Source organism: Ipomoea nil, unplaced genomic scaffold (genome assembly GCF_001879475.1).
Source record: "Ipomoea nil cultivar Tokyo-kokei standard unplaced genomic scaffold, Asagao_1.1 scaffold2926, whole genome shotgun sequence".
In the NCBI taxonomy this organism is placed as follows: Eukaryota; Viridiplantae; Streptophyta; class Magnoliopsida; order Solanales; family Convolvulaceae; genus Ipomoea; species Ipomoea nil.
The window spans coordinates 591240-616897 of NW_017619354.1; the positions used below are offsets into that span (position 1 = coordinate 591240).

At 35.2% G+C, this 25658-nt stretch overlaps 1 protein-coding gene and 1 long non-coding RNA gene across 2 annotated transcripts; one reads left to right on the top strand and one right to left on the bottom strand.

The window, feature by feature from the left end:
• Window positions 1-558: 558 nt before the first annotated feature.
• On the top strand, window positions 559-25658 carry LOC109161577. Its single transcript, XR_002050936.1, has 3 exons — window positions 559-571; window positions 19871-19876; window positions 25411-25658. It is a non-coding gene; the product is annotated as an uncharacterized LOC109161577 (long non-coding RNA).
• On the bottom strand, window positions 3978-5851 carry LOC109161575 (scopoletin glucosyltransferase-like). Its single transcript, XM_019310028.1, has 2 exons — window positions 5041-5851; window positions 3978-4758 (listed from the first exon to the last, which is right to left on the bottom strand). Exons 1-2 carry the CDS (start codon window positions 5755-5757, stop codon window positions 4018-4020), a joined length of 1458 nt encoding a protein of 485 aa, XP_019165573.1. The 5' UTR covers window positions 5758-5851; the 3' UTR covers window positions 3978-4017.

Consider the following 25658-nt stretch of genomic DNA (forward strand, 5'->3'; position numbering starts at 1 on the left):
TTTGACTAGGTTTAATCTTTTTGTTTTATTATAATTTTTTTTTTAACTAAATATTTTTTAAGTTGATATGTATGATGCAATTTTAAGTTTTCTAACTTTATTTTATTTATATAAATTCATTATTAAAAAAAAGTAATTAAATTTGTAAAGTATATATATCTATAGGTTATTTCTTTATTTGCGCCATTAAGGAAGTTATTATAGACTGCGATTGTTACCTTTTAAACAACGTGTTTATTTAATAAAAGAGTTCTACTGTGTGAATATGACAGAAGTAGTTTAATTATATCATCATGATGAGTATATATTATCCATAACTATTAATTAAGGTTGTCCACATCCCAAAAAATTTACTAATTACAAGATGATGTGGCTACTTTCTAAACTTTCTATTGAAGCTCGAACTCATTACTTTTAATATGGGTAGGTTACTTTGTGACATTAGACAACAAGGTTACTGCCGTCTTGCAAGCTCTCTTTTTAGAAATCTGTCAAATAAGCCCATAAACTCCAATAACCGAAGAAGGCAATCTAGCTTGCGAATTATTATTGTATGGACCATAGTCCACACGTACAACTTGTGTGGACCATATTTTGTCTATTGTAAAATAATATACATTCAGTATAAAAATAATGTACATTGTATTTAGGGGGTGTATATTATTTTTGTTCTGAATGTACATTATATTTTATAATGTACATTCAGTACAACAATAATGTACATTTAGTATATTAAAAATGTACCTTTTGTTATGGTCCACATAACATTGTGTGGACCATGGTCCACACAATAATTTGCCCAACCTTGCCTTCTCCAGCAGAACGTGACCGACGACCGTTTGTCCTTATCGTGTCGGAATTGGGTCGGATGGTTGCCGGGGTTGGCTGGACCCTAATTGACCTGTAATACAAGTCACCAATAGGTTAGTGGGTTTCATTGCTCCAATATAACTTATTTGTGAGTTTAATTGCAACTTCTAAAAGTATAAAGGTTTAAATGATTTTTTGGCTAAAGTTTATGAGCTTATTTGACTATTTTCTCTAAAATGTATTAGAAGTGAAACAATATAATATACACCGAGCAACAATAATAAGTGCACATAATGTTATAATTAGGTGCACCAGTTACTTACACTTTCAAGTGACTTTACTTGCACACATGAACCAGTTACTTGCACTTTTAACACGTGTTACTTGCAATTTGAGTTATTTACAAAAATGTCACAATATATTTTTTAAAAATTACATGTATTCATTCGATCTGGACATATTGACGACTGCAATTAGTTCTCATTCATGTTCTAAGCATTCGTTCTTACCTGAGCGCATATATATATATATATATATATATATATATATATATATATATATATATATATATATATATATATATAGGGTTAGATATGAGCCGCTGATCAAATCTAGATCAACGACTCAAATTAATGAATTTTATTTAAAAAAAATGCACGTCCTCAATTAAAGAAGCGAACTGTAAAAAAAAATTGTGCACCTTACGAAGAAAAACAATGCACCTTAAGAAGGAAAACAACGCACATTAAGATCGAAAATCACGCACCTTAAACACATATACCACACACTTAGCTTTAAGAAGGAAAATCACGCACCTAAAGCTTTAAAGCGACACACCTTAAGTTTCAACAATTGACGCACCTTAAGCACACAACACAGAAACCATGCACCTTAAACATAAAAACCACGCACCTTAAATTTAACATATATGCAAAAAGACCAAATTGTCACCACATTTTATTAATTAATATGTTTTCAATCTGGGCTGTTGATTTTGATTAGGTCAAGGGCTAAGATTAAACCTCATCTTTTACTTGAAACCTATTCTCACATTTGATCTCATATATATATATATATATATATATATATATATATATATATATATATATATATATATATATATATATATATATATATATATGTTTGGGAATTGTGTTCATATGAGAACTTATATTAGGTGAGACCGTGAGAACTACTGCATGAGTGCAAACATTCTATTACAGGGCGTTTGGTTGGAGGGGGGAATTATGTGGGAAATGAATTGTAATTCCATGGGAGTTGAATTACTGGGAATAAAGTGAGAATTTAAATTCCAGTGTTTGGTTGACAGGAATAGAATTACTGGGAATTTCAATTCCAATGTTTGGTATACATGGGAATTGAAAGGGAATAAGTAGTATAAAGTCAAAAATTTCCATTATTGTTGTTAGACATTAATTTTAAGTTAAAAAAGGAAAGGGTAATTTTGACTCATCACTATCTTTTTTTCCCAGGAATTAAAATCTTCCATGAAAATGGGGGAATTGCAATTCCCTCCAACCAAACTACGGAATTTAATGACCTTTGGAATTAGGTGGGAAATAAGTGGGAAGGGAATTTAAAATCCCTCCAACCAAACGCCGTGTTATATGAATGCACACTAATTACTCTTAGGCAGTGTATAACAATGGGGGACCTTTAGAGTAGTTATTATGCGTTCATCTAGTAGATTATGTGCATTCATACAGTTCTCATGTTCTTACCTAAGACATGGTTCTCATTTGATCGCAACTCTATAAAATAACTATACTTATAATACTAAAAATAATAATTATAAAAAAGAGAAGAAAAAAACATATTGGGGTTACTACTGCATCTTTTGACTACATTGAGAATTAATATTGCAACCTCTCAAAGTGAGGGGGCTCCTTGTGCACAGTGAGCATCGGTCTAGCCTCTATGGTTCATGTTCAGTTGAGTTACCATGATTTACATCCTCTCAAATGTTCTTTCGGATTGAGATGTGGGGGCCCTTAGGGTTGGGGTTCAACCTTTGGAAGAGAATTAATATTGTGTAACGGAAGAAGAATCTCGTTTACACGTTAGCTGTAGCCTGTGGCACATATTAAGAAACTCTTGTAATCGGGTTGGATGAATAAGGATAATCTTAATCTTAATCGGCATAATAAATCAGCTAATTAATTATGGCATTAATACTTTTTTTTTTTTTTTTTTGACAAAATTATGGCATTAATACAAATAGGTATATATTTACAAATTGAACCGAAATTTAAGGATTCTTCACAAGATTAGTGGGAAGGTAAACGACTAGATATGCCTGACCTACAAATCTACAACGGATGAATTTATTTTGTATTGATTGGCTAGAATACCTTTTACTTCAATTCTCATTTGTCTTTCTATAATTTTTGAAACCCCTTGTATTCTATTTTGCATTTATTCTAAGTAAACATATTTTTTTTTTAAAATTGTTTCTCCCATTTTTATTTCCCTAAAAACATGGAAATTTTTCTTGTCAATAAAAAACCAACATCTATCAATTCAAGTAGTAGCATATGAAATGTTACATTATTATATTTGTGTCAACAAGTACCCTTAATGTTCTTTTTCTTTTGTTTTGGTTTATTACTTCTTTCACCACATTTTCAAGCATATTGAGATGTAATTGTTTTTTAAAATGTACGTGAAAAGGATTATGCAATGCTACTTAGCCAAATTAATTTCATGATTATATTGTTTAAAGGAAAATAAACAATGGCCATGTTTGGTAAAATAATTAACCTATCAGTCAATTTTGACATAGTGATTTGACTTGGTATATGAGTGTTTGATTAATTAGTTTTTTATAACAATTATATTTATTACTCTAAAATGCTAAAATTCATTTCAATTAGCTTTTTGAGAAATAATTTTGTATATAATCAGCTAACAACTAATTTATCAAAAGTTTTTCTACAATCAGCTAATACTATCAACTAATTAAACTTACTAACCCAATCAATCCTAACAGCCATTTACCAAACGCCCTTCAATGAAATTCACGCTACACTGCTTCAATGATCAATGTTTAGAACTACAGAAAAACATGAAGTATACACAATCTGGTAAATATGATCACTCCACATCTACACTCACGCACCAAGAAAGTAAATGATAATTCAGTTGTTTTATAGGTGACAGATAGGTAAAAATTAAAGGGTAAATTTCTCAATGTTTTCTTGAAGAATGATGAAGTGTGGTTAATTCGTCTAGCAAAGCAGTCAAACCACAGTAAGAAGACCCTCCTTCCTCAATAGCTTTCTTAGCCATCTCTTTGTATGCCTTTGCTCTGCTCCTCAACTCCTCACTCTCCACCATCATCACTCTCTTCATTGCCTCCGCAATGGCTGCACTCTCCACGCCATCATTCCCCGATCGCATCCATTTTTTCGACCCCACCCCGACTCCCGTCTTCAAAACCTCGGTCACCAGCTTCTCGTTATAAAACTGTTCGGCACACATGGGCCATGTCACGAACGGCACCCCAGCACAGACCCCTTCTAGAGTCGAGTTCCACCCACAGTGTGTCACAAAAGCCCCGACTGCCTGGTGGTCGAGGATGACCACCTGAGGGGCCCACCCTCTTATGACCAGCCCTCTCTCTTTAGTCCTCTCCTCGAACCCTTCCGGCATCCATTTCTCGTTATTATTTTCCGCCTCTTCGTCTCTCCCCTTTCTGATTACCCAGACGAAGCCCAGTCCGGAGGATTCAATCCCCACGGCTAGCTCGCGAAGCTGATTGGGAGCAAAGCTGGCCATGCCGCTCCCGAAACAGATGTAAACAATGGAATTGGGAGCCTTGGAATCGAGCCATTTCAAGCATTGGTGTTCGTCCATGGAGGGTTTATCCCCTCTTTCTGCTCTACTTTCTGCATTAATGCGAAGAGAAAGCGGTCCAACCGGCCATGCCTACATAAACACCCAAAACAAATATAGAAAATAGATTTCGCTAGAAATTTCTGACTCTTATACTATATGATCTAGAATCGAGAATATAATAAAAGTGGAAAGTATCATTCTATTCATATATGACAGCCCTTTATATACATGAAGAAATGTGGTAACAGCTAGCTATTTAGTATTTATGTGCAAACAGACTAATATAAGGTAGTAATAAGGTGTGCATAAGAATTTAAATACAAGAAAAACAATCAATCAATAATAACCACTAATAATACTATTCCTTAATACCTTTATCCCCAAAATATTCGTATAGTAATCCGCGTACTCTCGCTCTAGCTCATAGAAGCTGTTGAAAATCACCCCGTAAGAAGCGACATCCGATTCCCTAACTTGTTTCATTAATTCCCCCGAATACGAATCCAACAAGCCGCGGTCGACAGGGGAGAGCTGCAACCTCGTCAGCCGGATGTCGTGCGGGAGATTCGGAATGGGGACCGGTTCACAATCCGACGACACGTTCTTGAACGGATCGTGAACTCGGAGGTTATACCAAGCGCACAACGCGATATAGCTTACGCCGTGAAAAACCAACCTCGGGACGTGGAATTTCGCCGCCGCATCGGTCGCCCAAGGGAAAAACATGTCGGCTACAAGACAATCCGGTCGGTGTTGCTGTAATAGCTGTTCCAGGGGCTCCTGAAGCATCGCACAGGCTGCATGGAAATTCGGGACCAAATCGTCCGGTGCTAGATCCAGCCGCTCGCAACCTTCCGGCAAGCCAGCCTGGACCGCCGGAAAATCCAGGACGACGATTTGGATTCGCCCGCCAAGTTGTGTGGCTTTGACGATGGAGTCGGAGAAGACGTGCTGGTTTCGCGGGGTGGTGATAATGGTGGCCCTGACGCCTCGAGAAGCGAAGAGTTTTGCCAGGTCGAGAGTTGGGATCATGTGGCCTTGAGCCATCATGGGGAAGAAGAAAACGTGGAGTTGATCATAAGCCGCCATGGAAATCGACGGAACTGATGATATATGCCTTCAGACAACCTGGATACGATAATGGAGGAACCCCGGAGAAATGGCAAGAGAACCCAGGACGCCATTCCAGCATTTAAAGCAAGAGAAAATTAGGGGTTAATTAATTCAATTCAGTTTCCAAACTTTAGTAATAAAGGAAATGTAATCAGAAAACAGATTTTGTTAACTTTTAATCCCTGCTTGATTCATTCACGTAATACGGAGTAAACAATAGAAAGAATATATATTGTGACCCTCCGAAAGTTTGGTACACAAAAATTCATAATATAGAATCAACTAGTAAATTAGCGGTGCGATGCAGGATAATATTTTTATTATATATTTAAATAATAAAATTAATACTTTCAAAAATAATAATAAAATTAATGATGAAATTATAAGATTTGTTGTATATTAGTATTGAAATTCACCAAGACTATGTGGTCTAATGGTACCCGGGTTGGACTTTCATTTGGAAGGTTGTGAGTTCCAGGGCGTTATTGGTTCTTTGTGTTTCAATAGGTTGAGAAAGTATGATTCTTTGTGTTTCAGTAGGTTGAGAAAGTATATGAACAGATATTACATTGTAATAGAACCAGTAGCATTCAAAAATAGGTCATCAAACTGCACACAATAATGCAATTATGCCACTTAACCTAAAAAAAAAAAAAAAAGAATTTGGTCCCTAAACTAATCAATTTTATATAATTAGTCTAATTTACAAATTGTGCAATAGGTCATCCAAAATTTAAAATATTTTTTAAAAAATTATTATTTTAAATAATAATTTAAAATTAAAAAAAAAAAGTCTCATGTCTCTGTCGGAGACGAAGAAACTCTTCGTATCTGGCCAAAGACGAAGAGACTCTTCGTCTCCATGGCCAGAGACGAAGACAGTTTCTTCGTCTGATCTCCGGCGGAGACGGGAGACTTTTTTTAAAAAAAAAAAATTAAATTATTATTTTTAAATAATAATTTTTAAAAAAAATATTTACCTCTCAACAAAAATTAAAAATATTTTAAATTTTGGGTAACCTGTTACTCACCTGCAAAATATGTAAATTGGACTAATTGTACGAATTTGGTTAGTTTAGAAATCCAATTATTTTTTTTAAGGTTCAGTGACCTAATTGTATTATTATGTGTAGTTCGATATGATGGCCTATTTGATCCTTATTCCAAAATTATATTAGGAAAAGTTTAAACAAAAAATAGAATGAAGAGCATGGCTAATTGAGATGGTAATTACCACGGGTTATTTAGATTGTAAATACTAAATAGTATATGGTAATTACCAATATAGATTACCATAATAAACGGATTAACATATGGATCAATATTATAAAAAAGGGAGGAAGTCTTTTAGGTAAGGTATATTAAGAAAAGTGTCAATTAATTAAAATATGATATGAAAATTATATTAGGAAATTGATTAGCTAGTATCAATCATGTCAGTAGGACAACGAATCATGTAGCTCACGTGTTAGCGAGGGCAGCTGTTTCATCCCCTGTCCTAGGAGGTTAGGATTCTTTCCCGCCTAGTTGTATTGCAGGCTTTTTTTTATGAATGAATTTCTTTGCTTGTAAAAAAAAAAAGAAAAAAATTATGTTAATTTTTCCTAATTCTATTTTTTTAATCATATTATAAAAATATATATGGTTAGTTAATAAAAACAATGATTCTTACAAAAATAATTATGAGTTTGGTTTTACAAAAACTAGTATTTTCACCTGTGCAATGCACGGAATGGATTTGTTATAATATATTAAGAATATTTGAATCGATATATAATTATTTAAATTAGAACATCAAATATTATATAGTGCAATTAAAGATATGGTTTGGATCATTTATGTATTTTGATGTTATCATTGCTTGAATTTGTGCAAATAATTACGCAAATTAATAGCCTATTTCTAGATATACCCATGCGATGCTATAACTTTGAAGATTTTATTTATCATTGTTTAGTATTTTCATAAATTAGGCAAATGTGCTCGTTCTCTAACAACTTAGTTATAGGAATGAATTGCTATCCTAATTCATTTGTATGAAAGATTGGGTTCAAGTGCGGGAATGGCTTCCCGTGCGGTTGTGCGGTTCGACGCACTCACGCACCTTAATAATTTACATGGCGCATCTTAAATACACAAATCATCACGCACCTTAAGTCCACAAACAAATCACCTTAAGAACACAAATCACTCACCTTAAGTACAAAACCCAAGCACATTAAGCACAGAACAAAGCACTTTGAGCACAAAACTCACACACTTAAGATTTTAAAATGTCTCACATTAAGCACAAACTCACACACATTAAGTACAAAACTCACGCCCATTAAGCACAACCTCACGCACATTAAGCACAAAACCCACGCACTTTAAGTATTAACTCACAGACCTTAAGTTTCAACAACTACTGACATTAATCACTAACCTCACACACATTAAGCACAAACTCTGCGCACATTAAACACAAACTCCACTCACATTAAGAACAAATACCACGCACATTAAGCACAAAAGTCCACACTTTAAGTTTTAACAACTACTCACATTAAGCACAACCCCACGCACATTAAGCACATAACTCACGCACCTTACGCACAAGACTCACACATCTTATATACAAAGCTCACGCACATTAATTACAACACAGCTCATCTTAATTTTGACCTAGATGCAAAAATTACAAAATTGCCACCGCATTTTTTTTTTAAATTTTTAGTAATCCTGGACGTTGATTTAAGCGAGATGAATGGCCCAGATTAAACCGCACAACCGCACATGGGCACCCCTAACCGCACCAGAACTTAATTTTTTGTCTATATATATAGCAACTTTTCAATTTAAAAAAAAAACATAATATCACTGATTATATTTACACATTATTGAAACCTCTTTGTAGACGACATTGGGCAGCACAATCTTGTCCATCCTCGTTTAGAGCTAACACCTTCAATTCATCAGGACGGGTTACTCGGGTGAAAATATATAAATGGTAGAATATCACTAAATTAATGATCCTTTTATATTTTCAGTCAATTAGTAATATCAGATTCATTTTCAGCCATTTTTTATTTTCAGTCAATTTTACATAATTTTCGTTCCATTTTTAATTAATGATGTAGATATTTTTCCTAATTCTATTTTTTATCATATTATGAAAATATATATGGTTAGTTAATAAAAGCAATATTCTTACTAAAATAATTATGAGTTTGGTTTTACAAAAATGCTCCTAAGAGCATCCTTATCAGTTGGGGTTTTTTATAAGTTATTTGTACGTCCCAACATCCACCTCATTCTCCACTATCTCACTCAATCATAAATAACTCTTCTCCACATCAGTTTTAAGTTTTTTCCCATTTTTTTGTGGACCCACCATTTTTACCCACTATATTTTAATTATTTCTTTATTTAATTTATTTATAAATTTATTTTTTAATAAAAAATAGTGAAACTACATACTGGATTTGCAAATGAAACAAAAAAACATGGTTGTGAAAAATTTGTAAATAATAAAACAATAATGGCGTGTATGGTTCATGGAATAGGTTGGGAATGAAATATCGTTCCCGGGAATAGACCTATTCCATTGTTTGTTTTGTCATTTTATTCAAGGTAATAGCGTTCCCAGGAATGAGTTATTCCCTTTGCAAGGAGAATAACCATTCCTAAGAGACCCCCTGGTATTAGCTATTCCCAAGTATTTGGAAATAGCTTTAGTACTATAATACTGAAAATACCCTACCATCGCCACCAATGCCGCCGTCTCCACCGCCACCACCACCATCGCCATCGCCACCACAACCACCGCCGGCACTGCTACCGCCACCGCCACCACCACCTCCACTGCCACCACCGCCGCCACTACTACCACTGCTACCACCGCCACCACCACCACCACCACCAACACTACCACATATTTTTATAAGGGTATTTATGTCTTTTGAAACATATTTCATTCCCCTATTTCTTAAACCAACCAAACACTGTAATATAATTCCTAAAGTCTATTCCTTCCGCGAACTAAACAATAGAATTGAATTCATATTCTATTCCTTACCTATTCCATTCCTTGTGAAATAGCATTCCTATTACCTCAAAATTCATTATATGAACCAAACGTGCTGTAAAAGAAATAAATTTGCAAATGAAAAATATTGAATGTGAAAAATTCGCAAATGAAAAATTTTGAAATTTGTGAAAATTTTAAAATATAAATAATAAAACAATAAAAACAAATTAAATGTTAATAAACATAAAAGACGGATGTATGCTGCATGTCTGCGAACCAGACGGATGTGGCTGCTAGCCCTTCATTCTTCTTTTCTTTTTCTTTTTCTTTTTCTGACATGATCCTCTCATTTGCAGGAGGATTATTTCTCAAATAATTCACACTCACATTTGTTGTTTTAGCTTTGCGGGAGAAAAATTGGCTAGGCACTTCTATTATTATTATTATTATTATTATTATTATTATTATTATTATTTATTAATTAATTATATATATATATATATATATATATATATATATATATATATATATATATATATATATATATATATATAGTGAAAGGTTCCAGTGCGGTTAAATGCTTTCCGTGCGGTTGTGCGGTTGATTAATGTGCGTGAGTTTTGTACTCAATGTGCGTGTGTCATGTACTTAATGTGTCTGTGATTTGTACTTAATGTGTGTGAGTGTGTAATGTTAATGTGCGCGAGTTTTGTACTTGAGGTGTGTGAGTCTTGTGCCTAAGGTGCGTGAATTGTGTGCTTAATGTGCGTGAGTGTGTAATGTTTAATGTGCTTCCGTTGCTCATGTACATATACGTCTTCAACTTCCCTTCCTACCCTTAATCCTCTCTTCCTCTCTCTTTGTTATTCACCATATACGTCTTTGTCTTCTCTCCATATTCCCTTAATCCTCTCTTCCACTCTCTATGTTCTTCATCATATACGTCTGTTCTTCATCGCTTCCGTTAGCGTGAGGTGTGAGTTTGTGGTCTGAATATATTTTGTTTATAGCTTCCTGTGCGATTGTGTTCAAACTCGCACACATTAAGCACAAACCTCACGCACATTAAGCACAATACTCAGGCACATTAAGTACAGAACTCATGCACATTAACATTACACACTCACGCACATTAAGTACAAATTTCAGGCACATTAAGCACAAGACTCACGCACATTAAGTATAAAACTCACGCACATTAATCAACTACACAACCGCACGGGAAGTCACAAATATATATATATATATATATATATATATATATATATATATATATATATATATATATATATATATATATATTAATTATTAATGTTTGGTTAACTTGCAAAATATAGTAATTAAAGAATAAACTATGGGTTGGGCAATGGCAATCTTGCATTCTGCTACCGCCTAAGTGATCGGCTTCGACCTATTTCAATACGAGATTTCAAGATGCTCTTACCATTTTTGGAAGGGAGAGTTAACTGATCGATTTACTTCCAGTTAGGGGTTTACTTTTCTAATTTTTACAGGATATTTACTTTCCTAGTTTAATCCAAGTACCATAATTATTTTTTTAGTAATATAAATACCCTGAAAAAGCGGCTTCTAATAAGTTAAAATCGTTTTACTCAAAGCAATAATATTATTCTCTTATTCACATTTTCTTAAGCCATTTTTCTTGATTTATGACCATTCATGTTGGCCCGCCATCGACTACATAGATCGTAAAACCAACATCGTTATTATATGAGCAAATTATATTGTGCAACTGTGTGCACCATGCAGGGTGTACACAATTACAAAAACGGCATCGTTTTATTTTTAAAAAAAAAATTATTTTTGATTGTCGTTAGTTATGTAAACATATGTTCATAATTTTATAATTTCACATTCTAAATGTATAGTTATGAAGTTATGGATGTGTAGTTATGTAATTCTGAATGTATAGTTATGAAGTTATTGATGTGTAGTTATGCATGCAATTCTGAATGTATAGTTATGAAGTTAAAATTTTATATTCTGAATGTATAGTTATGAAGTTATGGATGTGTAGTTATGCATGCAATTCTGAATGTATAGTTATGAAGTTATGGATTTGTAGTTATGCAATTCTGAATGTATAATTATGAAGTTATGGATATATAGTTCAAATTATGCACACCATAACGCCGTTAACAACAATCGAAACTGATTTTTTTTTTTTAAGTTGGACATCAAAACGACATCATTTTTACAATCGTATGCACCATACATGGTGCACACAGTTGCTCAGCATAACACTCCGTATTATATGTGTAAACGGTTTTGTGTCTCTACTGAAATCCTAAGCTTTGACCCCATCAATTTCACCCTTATTCCGACACAATAAGTTCAATTTTCCCCATGAATATGGTTCAAATGAAGAGAAAAAACAAGGTAATGCGACCTAATTCTACCACGATATGAGGAAAATGCTAATCAGGCCAAACTCTTGGGAGTTATCTAGCGTGTCGATGAGGCGTCCAACGACCTCCCAAATGTAGAATGGAACATATATAGGATGATAGGTCGCTTAGAAGTTAGAATCTAAACCCCTCACCGATAATAATTCGCGAGGGCCAATCATAGCGGAACTGATGATTAGGTTTTCGGACCTGTACAAGAAGGAGAAGGTGCAAGAGGTGCGGAATGCTGAACATGTGTATCAGTGTATGAAGTTGAATAAGCTAGGGTCGAGGTCATAGTCGCCAGTTGTGACAAGTAGATGGCATACTCGTGCTACCTACGAGAAGATTAATTGGTAACAATGATATGAGGGTGCACTCCATATCTGAGTAGGCTAATTAAGGAGGAATTGGTTGCCCCATTGAAACTGATTGTGGAATTAGAAAAGGTCATCATTGACTCTAACCAGCCGCAAGGTTAAAATTTGAACATGATTATCTCTAGTTTCTAAATGTTCGGGGTTCGTGGTGAAAAAATTTCTCCTTGAATACAAGGTGATCTTCGCCTAAAGACTAAGGGATATGTCAAAGGTTGACCAGTCAATCATCACCAACAAATTGGTCGTGAATCTCATTGTGAAGCTAGTTCAACGGAAAAAACACTACTTGTTACTTGAAAGGAGGGAGTTCATAAAGAATGAAATGTATCCTCTACATAAAAGAGGTCGAGTACTCGGAGTGGCTTGCAAATCTAGTGTTGAATTGGCTTCCAAGCCACCTATTTAGAGGATGTGTGTCGGCTACACAGACATGAACAAGGCATGCCCAATAATTAGTTTCCCACTATCCCAAATTGATATGTTGGTTGATGAAACCACTAGGTGTGCTTTGCTTAGCTTCATTTACGTGTACCGTTATCATAAAAATTTTATGGAGAAAGACTACGCGAAGAAGATTGCATTCATAACACTTGTTAGAGTATCTGAGTATGGCTTGTGTTGGTTTTAGGACTTTTGGAAGTCCACCGAGGGTCCAACACAACCGGGTTTAGTTGGTGAATCACCAAAAAATAGGGAGCAAAATGATAAGAAATGATAAACAACTTGCTGGAAAATGTAAAGTAAATATGAGAATCGTTTGCCTCAAACGAGATATGACGGATCAGTAGTTTAAGAAGTTGGATTCAATGTGCATATTCTCCCCAGCGTGTCATACAATGCCTTTTTGGGGCTTATTTATAGATGCTCTGAGTCCTGCTCAAGGCCAGACTCCAAGGTGGGTACTTAATGGTCTAATTAAGGTTAATGAATTGTTTTTACTGTTTTTAGCCGTTACTTCTTCCGTTATCTTCCTTGAGAACAGTTGTCTTGACCGGCCATTTATAGAGGCCTTGAATGCCCAATGGTCATTTGAATACTTGGCTCTCCGACTCCCACGGATGTCGACTGCTTGGCCTCGATCACCTTCCTGGCCAAGTCCCGGAGTGACTAGGCCTATGGCCCATTTGGGGTCCATCGGGACCCATATCCCATCAACTTTTATGCTTAAAATTTTGGGAGCTACCTACACCGCAAATTATATTGTGCACCGCGGTGCATGATCGATCATGCACCGCGCATCAAAACGACGTCGTTTTGTTTAATGAAAAGAAACAGAATCTTTGCAAAAAATAACTCTGTTCTTCAGTTCCATTTTGTATACAGTACTGCAGTTTCAGTTCAACACAACTACAGTTTCATTTCGATATAACTACAGTTTCATTGAAACACAACTAAATGATCATTTCAATATAATTACAGCTTCATTAGACAATATACACTCAAATATGTGAAATGTTATTCAGTTTCATTTTATATATACTGTAGACTGTAATTTCTTTTCACCACAACTACAGTATCATTTTGATATAAACAATTTCATTTGATAATCTCTATATATATTAAAGCAAAATGACATAGCACAAAAAGTTCCCGCCTACAAGAAACGGTGTCGTTTAGCAGGTTTTGAAAATTTATTGCACTTTATGTTGAAGAACGTGTAATTTATCAGTTTCCAATACAAAATTTTTAAAAAAAAAATAAAATTGTGCAGCCGACTTTTTTAATCTCTAGACCACTAATATTAAACTTTTTGTTTAAACTGTGTGTACTCTTCATTTTTCCATATAATATTTATGGTGAAGAGCCGGATTTGTTTTTCCAAAGTAATTAATTGCAGACCAATCGATTTATGCCCTTTCATTATCTAACGATAGGGAAGCAATTATATCTAAACCTCTATATATACATCACTCTCTCTTCAATACAAAGACTATCAAGTTTCAGTCTTCAATACAAACACAGTGCAGCACTGATACCAGAAGCCTCGCCGGAAAGGAAGCAGCGTTGAATTAGAGCCTACCATCAGGGAAAATGTCCAATATCTACTCCACAGCCGTAGCCAAAGCACATGGAAGCCAATGGAATTATCAGTGGAGGAGAAACATATACTCAGGAGATGAAGTTGCCGACACATGTGGAGATAGGAAAGGTATACACTTCATTGTTTGCATTTTTATTTTCTTTACAGTCAAGATTGTTCAAACATTTTTTTTTGTCCTACAATAGTAGCCTGAATAATATATTTCATTTATTTAATTGGTGAGATCAAGATTTGTTCATGTTACTCAACTTCTATTTAAACACACCCCAGAGTTATTAGAGTTCATAGAAAGGTCTATTCTAAACTAAAATCTAAATAAACTAAAATCTAAAGAAAATAGGCTTAAAACACTTTCTCCTAAACTATGAATTATTATTTTTTCGGAATGACTTTGTGCCATCAATAGACTCCCATGAGGAGTATTGTATCACAGTCCAGCTTTGATCCAGGTAGTTCCTATTGTGTTTCGGCCAGTGGTGAAAATCTCTGAGGTATACACTTCATGTTATGATACGTTGGTTCTAAGATTAGACTAATTTTTTATTTCATTCAATTTTCCTATTATATACTGATTATACTAATTTTTTATTTTATTCAATTTTTTTTTTTTTTTTTTTGGTGGTAATGTGATGAATTGACAAACATTTATGCCAACTAAGGTTTGTAGTGGGGATGATGAGATGTCATGCCTACCTCTAATCTGTTTTGGAACATTTTTGTCTCTTGATTTATTTCTAATTTCTAATTTGGAATAGGTAATATTTGATTTCTATGCTATTTCCTAATATTTTGCAGGTAGTGGAGTACATATACAAAAACAGATCACACATAGCAAATGAGTGTACCATGCCAAACAGTCTGAAGCTACAAATTTGAAATGCACATATATCATTTTGAAGACACACAAAAGTCTCATTTCAGCATTAATCCCTTAGTCATGAGAGAATAGTGTAGCACATGTATTCTAGTTATGCATTTGTTGAGCTTTAACATGTACAATGCATGCCATTTTGTTACTAATGCTAAGTTGGAATCATGTAGTCACCAAGTAGAGCTAGGAGTCATGGTAAACATGACAGATATTTTACCACAGCTAGAGTTGCTTGGTTTCTGAAAAGGTGACGTGTGACCTAGAGTATCTTGGTTTTTTGAAATAATCTTTTTGTACTGGTGGGTTGTGAAACAATCTTCATAACTGTATTTTGCCCTGTTTGACCTCTAAAACATTATTTTGGACTGTGGTTTTTGGCCCTAGTGCCAATGATGTCTAAGTTTGAACTATTGGTTTCTATGTGACAGATTTATATTATTTATCTTGCAGTTTTCTTGAGTTACTTTCAGGCGCATATTCAAGAAAGATGGTGATGCAATGGAATAAAGAAAGATTCAAGGAACATGCTGGAAAGACAAAATATTTACAAATAGGACATATGTCTACGATTTATAGGCAATGTGTAACTTTGGACAAGAATTTGCTATTTACCATCTAGACAAATAAATTAGTCATTAATAATAATAGCATATGTACCTTTTTGTAGATTTAATCACATTCCACATTTTACAGTGAAATGACTTCAGTTTTTGACACATTCAACTTAAGTTGAAAAATGAGTTGAATCCTGCAAAATAGGAAGACTCATTTGACACATTCAACTTCACTTACTGGAAAAATTACACTTTAAAAAGTTCAGAATATAGGTAAATTCTTATTACTTTACCAGGTTTAAATCTGACTCATTTGGCAAGAACTGGAAAAATATTATGAATTTGACTCTTTTGACAATAAGTTGCAGAAACCATATTGCACTATGAAAGGATTGAAAGCTACAGTGACATCATTGAAATGTATTTATGTTAGAATGAGCAGTTTAGTATTTATTGCAGCTAATGTACAGAATGTAGTCTGTAATCAAATTATTAATGAAGACTTTAATGTATTGGGCTTAGCATTCTGCTGTTAAATTATTTATTGTAGTTTTTTTTTTACAACCTATATGCAATTTCAATAAATTGTATCCAACTATGCAGACTTATATGGCTTGCTGTGGATATCATATCAAGCCCTTAGTTTTGAACCACATAGAGACAGCCTGTATATAATGAAATAACATTACATAATTGAATTAGAGTTTCTTGGAAGTTTGATCTATACTTCTAGATATTATTCCAAAAGTTTTAAATGTAAAAGGTCTCATAAGGAGAAACAGTCAATTTACATGCTCAACTTACATTAGATGCAGTTTCCTTTCCTTTTTCTTACACTACTACTTCTCTGCCATCTATTTACTTAAACAAAAAATTATAAGAGATACTTAATAAATTCAATTCTAAAAGTTTCCTGTTTTGAAAAAAAAAACAGAAAAATGAAAAAACAAAATAAACAGCCAATTGAATCAATTAAAACATCTTGCATTCAATTGAATTAGCATGCTTTCCAGTGGAAAAAAAAACGTAATGAATCAGTTCAAAAAAACTAAACCATTAGACCAACTAGACTAAAATTTTAACATAAATACAGGCAAATGAGGAAATTGACCAGATCTACAATTATATGAAATATAAACAGAAGTCTAAAGAGGACAACAGAGGTAATACTTTCTTTTTTTTTTAGACAATTTTTCAGTACACATATAAATAGTATAGAGACGGAATATCTGCAAACCAGGCCCGTAGAAATTAGTAGTATCGAATAAGAGAGATAGACTTATCTTATATGCAGAACCATTATGATTGTTCCACCATCTGCAATTCTGCATGCAATCCAAAAATGCATAAATTACTCAATAATCTTAACTTATATGTTGATACGACGCAAGTACAGATATGTAATGGTTGTTCAAAAATGGAGGTTAGACGTAAACCCTAAAACCTAGATCTGTACACATGAACGAAATTCGACAATCAATGCTTGAAATCTGAAATTTTAAGCTATATATTACATAAATTAGTACATATGTTACTTCATCTGCACAAGAAAAGGATGAATTTAAAAAAATTAATGTGCAAGAGATGAAAAATCACTTAACTACAGGTTTCTTGGATGCTTGATCTTCACTCCTAGCTAAGCTTTAGATATGTATGCTTTCCAGACAGATCTTTAGCGCGTCAAGAGCGTAGATGGATTTTCTGAAAACGCAAGTATAGAGAGAGATAGACCCGAGGCAGACAAGAGATGAGCTAAGAATTCTAATATTTTTTTTACATCAGAGGGGAGGGGGGTACCCGAGAAAGGAGCTAGTTAGCATCGCTGCTAGTCCACATCGCACGAAGGCGATCTTTGCCAATAATTTCCTCAATGCCGGGGGGCACCAACCAAGATCCTTCCAGTTTCCATTGAGATTCACAGCCATATTTGCCAAGGCATCTGCACTTACATTTTGCTCCCTGTGTATGCTCCTTAAAGACACACTCCAATTTTTGCTAGCCACATTTTGATATTCTCAATATATTCATTGATAGGTCCTCTCAAGGGAGAGTTTTCCATTATCCACTTCACGACAGTTTCCGCGTCTGATTGGACTTCAAGATCTCTAATGCCTTTTACCCAAGCCCACTGAAGGCCTTTTAGAATAGCTTGAGCTTCTACAATGGCCGCATCTGCAAAATTTGTTTTCCCGCAGAAGCCGCCCATCCATTCTCCATCTGTACGTCTGAGAATTCCTCCAACACCTGCCCTTAGGGAGGTTGGCTTTACACTCGCATCAACGTTTAGAGTCCAGGTGTGATTCATAGCCGGGCGCCAATGTGGGTTGACAGTGTTAACCATACTCCTTCTAATCGTTTTTATTTGCAGTTTCTCGAAAGCACGGTCGATTTCTCTCTCGGCTTCCAGAATCCACGCCAATTTTCTATTGATGTTGGTATCCTCCCCTTGAAAGACTCTGCTATTACACCGTCTCCATATCCACCATATTGCAACAGTGAATATCGTCGGCCTATCAATGTTATCTCTTCTTTGCCTGGTTGGGCGAATATTGCAAGCAATCCACTCTTTAAAAGTATGATGATGTATCATCCAGGTACCAAAAGCTTTTTGCAAGCCATCCCAAACTTCTGCAGCCTTTGGACATGAGCGGAAGATATATTCTGAGGTTTCTTCTTGGCCTGGACAAAAGTTGCAGTTCCCATCCATGGTGAAACCTCGTCTTCGCCTTTCAGCATTGCCCATGACTTTTCCATGGAGAATAGTCCACAACAGCATCTTCATCTTCGAAGGAGTCTTTATTTTCCACATATTTTTCCAGATAGGATCCTGCATGTTCAAGGCACATTCATGAATCGTGTTGTATGTTGTACGAATAGAGAACATACCTGATGGTTCTGGGCTCCAAGAGATTTTGTCTTCTCCATCTGTAATAGTCACTATGTTCATCTTGGTTTTTATGTCGTTAAGGAGATCTGGAAGCGTCTCCCATTTCCATCCACGAACTGCATCCCAGAGTTCTGAAACAGTGACTTCGTCTTCAATGTTGTGGTTTGTATGTATTGTGACATGCAAAGGTTCTGTAGTGAGCCACGCATCCTTCTAGAATCGCACCCCTACTCCACTTCGAATCTCATAACGGATATTATTTTGAATTAGAGGCATTGCAATGGAGATGCCTCTCCAGATGTTGGATGCACCTAATTTAGCATGGAACATGGCCATCCCGCTTTTGTTCTGGGCATATTTTCCATTCTCATTAACAATTTTGTGGTGCTTATTTTTGGCTTTTCTAGCCGTAGCTGCCGCATGATAAAATTTAGTATTTCTGTCACCCGAATTTATCCATTCCTCCCTAGCCCGTTGGAACCAATAAATCTCTTCTTGGTGTAGCACATCCTCAAGATCCTGCCTAATTTTCCTTTCTAATTTGATGAGACCCTGATTACATGTATTGTCCAGTCTCTTCTGAATACCCTCGAGTCTTCTTTCCAATCGTTTTTTTCCGGAGGTGAATGTTGCCAAACGTAATTTTGTTCCACTCCTTTAGGGAAGCCGCCATTCTCTCCCTATTCTGCCATACATTCTCATTTTCTTTCCAAGTCTTCTTTATCAAGTCAATAAAACCCGCATGGTTTGTCCATGCTCCCTGAAATCTAAAAGAATTATGGGCCTTCCTTATCTTGTCTCCCATAACAATTTTAAGCGGGCAGTGGTCCGAATTCATCGCAGCAAGGTGAGAGACTTCAGTATTGCCAAAGACTTCTAGCCAGTCCATTGAGCACAAGGCTCTATCGAGTCTAGCTCCTTTAAAAGTCGACTGGTCAGTACCTCGTTTCCACGTGAACATTTGTCCCGTGAATCCAATTAAGGTCGATAAGTTCCTCTTCAAAAATCCAATTTCTGAAATCTAAGTTTCTGTGAGATCCTTCAGACGAGCTCGACGTTTCCTCCGAGTTCGTGATTGCATTGAAGTCCCCTGCAATGATCCACTTTATTTTTGCTGAGATCGTTCCAGAGTCTTTTTCGGAGATGGATGTTCGGGCTACCGTAAACTGCCGTGAATAACCATTCCCTTCTATTTTTATCTTTAACATGCATATGGATAAACTGGGGATGAGAATTCAAGACCTAAATTCTCGTTGCGTTGCGCCACATTACCCAGATCCCACCACTATATCCGAGGGCTTCAACACGCACCCAACTATCAAAACCGAGTCTTGAACAAATGTGATCAGCATTAACACCAGAAGTTTTTGTCTCTAGAAGACATAAGATGTCTGGTGAGTGATTTTTAACCATCCATTTAGCGGCTCTCATGAAGCTCCTTGAGGCCGCTCCTTGGCAATTCCATGTTATAACTATCATGGGAAACAAACAAACAAAGCAGGAACCAAAAAACAAACCAACCATGGAAAACAAGACAGAAAACAAAGCCAAAAAAGCAAACGCATGGAAATAAAAAGCCAAGACAAAAGGAGCAAACCTGAGATGGAGCAGCTTAAATTAGAGCTCCATCTCCATCTCCTCCCTATCTGAGAGCTCATTATCATCACAATTAAGTCTCCACAACCGTTGTCGAAATTTCTTTGTTTTGCATGGTATGGTCTGGAGGGTCATTAGAGTGCTCAGGTGATTGGTTTTGGTAAAGAGGAAGGCCGAGACTCTCATCTTCTAGAGTTGAGCATACTGTCTCAATTGTTTTTCCCCCTTGTTTGTCACCTCTTACCAGAATATGTTCTCTTGCAGCAGCAGCTTGATTGGGCTCCTTACTTTTCTTCTGTTGGGAGCTTCTCTTTGCACTCGAAACATTGGCTTGTTGGGCTTGTTTTTTGTGTTGTCCATGGATGTTATTGCCTTGTATTTGTCTTTCTGAAACTTGAACCGCTGGTCTTTTACCCTTGTCAGGCCCAGCTTGAGTTAAGGATGGCCTATTCCCAGTTCTCGGCCCACTTCTATTCTCATCAGACGTTATGTCATGGAACCGTATTCACCATTCATGGTGAACACGGTTCCAACGGTGTTAGTATACCGTTATCTTTTTTTTTTTTTTTCTTAATTAATTGTTTGACTTTTCTTCTTTATTTTCACATTTTGCGGTTTCACTTTAATTTGAGGTGAACAAAGATTTCGAACATTCATAAATTATGAATTCATGCCTGCACATTCACTTTGGAACCATGCCTACACATTCCCGTCCGAAATCACGGACATTCATAAATTATGAATCCATGCCTGCACATTCACTTTGGAACCATGCCTACACATTCACTTTGGAACCATGAGATTATGAATTTTCTGTTATAAGATTATGAATTTTCTGTTATGAGATTATGAATTTTCAGTTATGAGATTATGAATTTTCAGTTATGAGATTATGAATTTTCTGTTATGCGATTATGAATTTTCTGTTATGAGATTATGAATTTTCATTACATTCATAATTTCGGACATTCATAAATTATGAATTCAGGCCTGCACATTCACTTTGGAACCATGCCTACATATTCCCGTCCGAAATCACAGACATTCATAAATTATGAATCCATGCCTGCACATTTACTTTGGAACCATGCCTACACATTCACTTTGGAACCATGAGATTATGAATTTTCTGTTATAAGATTATGAATTTTCTGTTATGAGATTATGAATTTTCAGTTGTGAGATTATGAATTTTCTGTTATGCAATTATGAATTTTCTGTTATGCGATTATGAATTTTCATAAAATTCATAATCTCATAACAGAAAATTCATAATTTGATCAAACGCGCGCCGTTAACTCCACATCCGCGATTTTTTTTTTTTTTTGCCTAAAAACGACGTCGTTTTGCCTTGTGTTCACCATTCTCGGTGAACACGATTCCATGGCATAATTTGCGTATTCTCATATTCTTCTCCCGTTGGTTCAACGGTATTATCCTCCGGGATTTCTACAATGTCGTCTTCCTGGATTTCCACCAAAGCTCCAAAACGAGACCCTTGATTGCTTCCTCTTTTATCACCCCTGTAATCTCTCCCATTCTGAGCATTATTACCATTCTTATTTCCCATATTATCTCTTTTATTATGGCGTTGATTTTGTTTCCTTTGAGGTTTTTGGACGATCATCCAAGATCCATAATCCTCCAAAATTTCAGGCCGAAGAAGAGGAGTTTCCATTCTCATTGAATTGTTACCATTGGGGTTAGAGGACTGGCCGGCTGTCTCGCCGGTGACCGGAGATGCTCCATCCTTCTGATCAGCTTGCTGATTCCCTCCATCCATGTTCGAACCATTTTTCCCACACTTCTCATGATTGTGACCATACATGCCTGCCACACTTAAAACAAATTAGATGAAGCCCTTCATATGTCACTGTTCTTACTCTTCTCCCTACTGTAAATTTTGACAAAAGAGGCTTGGTGATATCCACCTCAACACAAATCCTAGCAAAGCTTACCCTGGAAGCAAGACTGGTAGTTGTATCTATCATAATAGGACGACCAACTTTAATTTACCTCCAACCTTCATGAGAAATTTATAATCGTAGTATTCAGCTAGAAGGCATGGCATTCTTATCCAAGCTAGAACCGATTCTGTGGTATCTGTCCAGGGATCAAAATTCGGCCTCCATTCTTTGACTATCAAGTAGTGATCGAGAACCATCCAGGGACCTCCATATTTTGCAAAACCATAGTCTTCTTCCGAACCAAACTTGACCAGATAATATCCATGGCAGTGGTGATCAAATCCATCCGAGCTTTCGGTTTCCACATAGCTTGTAGCTTCTTTAGGAGATACGTATATCCCACACTCCTTCCAAACACCTTCACGATCAGGGTACGCTTCCACTTGTTGCGCATGTAAAATTTCTCTTCTTTCGTGAGGGTGATCCTTGGGCAGATGCAGATTGGATCATCTATCTCATCTTCCCCATCAGCTTCATCATCAGAAATGAGCTCCAAATCCTTCTCCGTTGGTGCTTGTCCTAGGTTCTCATTCGCTGCAACTGCCTTGTAGGAAACAGTAGGTGTTGTCTTTCTCACCGGTGGATACTCACCTTCCCCATTCTCCATCGCCACATCTCCTTCTACCGTAGCGCCGGTTGGTTCCTGCTCTCCCGTCTTCGACTTCTTTGTACTCCGTTCAAGGAGGTCTTGATCCTCCGATGATCTCGTCGCCGTCGGCTTGCCTGAGTTACTCGAGAGCATTTTTTGTGTATGACAACAAAAGAGTGTTCAGTTACAGCTTGGCCCAATTATTTGTTAGAGAATTCTAATATTTAGTGTGTAGTATGTATACATTATACATAATTTTTGTTATTAATATATTTTTAAGTTATTTAGTTATTTCAATTTCAATTTAGATATATGTTCAATTTAAATTTTGCTGAAGGTAGAACATATAAGCATGGGGAGATTCATAAATTTTCTACAATGGGACGAAAAGAAAAATAAAATAAAACACTTAGAGGCTGAGTCATAAATATTATTATTAGGGATAAAAAAAAATATTAAAATCGGATAAAAATACTCAAAACAAAAATATAATTCAACTAGAGATTACATTATTAAATCACACATACATCTATTAGAATAAATATATTACATTTATTCAGATATATGTTAAAGTAAATTTCATTATTGTTTCTATTTTTCATTTATATTTTCTATTTTTTATTTCAACTCAGACTTTTTAATCCTTGATTTTTGAAATATTAGATTATTTCTTAAATATTTCACAATAATACTTATCATGTGCATCGCACGGGGACAATACTAGTATAATAAAAATAATACGTGAGACAGTGTCGGTTTAGACACACTGTAGTGTCATTCCGTTATAACTACAGAAACGACACCGTTTTGACGTGCGGTGCATAAGCAATAATGAGTTATTTTGCACCGCGGTGCGCGATATAACGACTGTACCTACACTCATATGGTTGCTAACTCTTCCAAGAGCTACTCTTGCAGATGGAAGCATACAACGATAACATGCTTATAAATAGCAAAGAGGAGACCACGCCCATACCGAGGACTCAGTTACAAGCTTTACAACAATGGGGTAATTCAACCAAATCATAAGAAATGTGCATTTACCGTCGTCATTGTGATTTTCCATATAGTAATCTCATACCAAAAGCAATCAAGCCTTATTATGGCGTTATATAATCAACTGATGAAACTTGTTGCGTATAATAATAGACATTATATTGTTTATTAAAAAACTAATTCTATTTGCAATAGAGTTGTATTATTATTATTATTAGGGAAAATGGCATTTTCCCCCCTGTGTTGTTTATGTAACCATTTTATCCCCCTCAATTGTTTTTAAAGTGGCTATTTTTCCCCCTCTCCGATAAGTAAGTGTTAGGGCTGTTAAATATGAGGGTAAAAATGACATTTCACTTATTATTATTATTATTACTATTATTATTATTATTATTATTATTATTATTATTATTATTAATGAACGACCCCACCCAATTATTAATGAACGACCCCACCCAACGCTCTAATATACTGCAGTTTGCAAACTAAATTCATTGCTAATAATAATAATAATAATAATTCACACCCAACGCCCTAATATATTGCAGTACTCCACGTCTAAAATGCACAGTTATATTACAAACCAAATTCATTACTAATAATAATAATAATAATAATAATAATAATAATAATAATAATAATAATAATAATAAGTGAAATGCTATTTTTATCCTCATATTTAACATCCCTAACACTTATTTAACATTGAGGGGGACAAAATGGTTACATAAACAACACATGGAGAAAATGGACTATTAGTAAACAACACAGGGAGAAAAAGTGTCATTTTCCCTTATTATTATATAAAAAAAAAAAAATTAACCTCCTAATTTGTTTTCCTGATACCCTACATATACACACTATTGCCTTAACTGAGGTTCGAACCTTACACCTCCCACTTAGGGGAGCAACCCGATACCAGTGGACTACAAGCCACTTGGTATCGACAATTTTAATAATCAACAGAAATGCTTTTCTAATAGAAAATAAAAATACTCTTAGACAATCTTATTTTATTATATAAAAGTTATAGATTTTTATTAAAATTAAAATTTATAATATAATGGCATATCAAATCAAATAAGGAGTAATAAATATTAAGGAGTGATTTTTGAATTTTTTTAAAATTCACACACACACACACACAAAAAAAAAAAAAAAAAGCCAATAATTGAACTATTGAAGTAATCCGCTCCTATATGAGCTAGTAGTTCCTCAGCCGGTCAGCCCCGACCCGAATAACGGAATAACCCTTTTAAGCAAAGTAGGAAATTAGGAATGCTCTGAAAACAGAATGGCATACACTGAATCATTCAATGCAACATTTGCAGCTTATAAATTCATACTCCGTAGTTTTACACGTCTTGCAATAAATCGAAAACCATGCAAGTTCTTAAACCCCCAAAGAACTATTAAGAAGAATGAATGATACAGGATATAACATAGTATGCCAAAAAGAAGAGGTTTAATTTTCATAGTCTCTCAATCTAACAAAACATAATATACTGAATCATTTTATACACACACATCCTCAGTTACTCAGAATTAGGAACTCAACTTCAAAATATAGTCAGAGATA

Bases quoted from the DNA above. Each gene is read 5' to 3' on its own strand.
- LOC109161575 (XM_019310028.1), bottom strand. From the start codon at position 5,757: ATGGCGGCTTATGATCAACTCCACGTTTTCTTCTTCCCCATGATGGCT. The intron at 4,759-5,040 runs GTATTAAGGAAT...GTGTTTATGTAG, and splicing joins CGAATATTTTGGGGATAAAG to GCATGGCCGGTTGGACCGCT.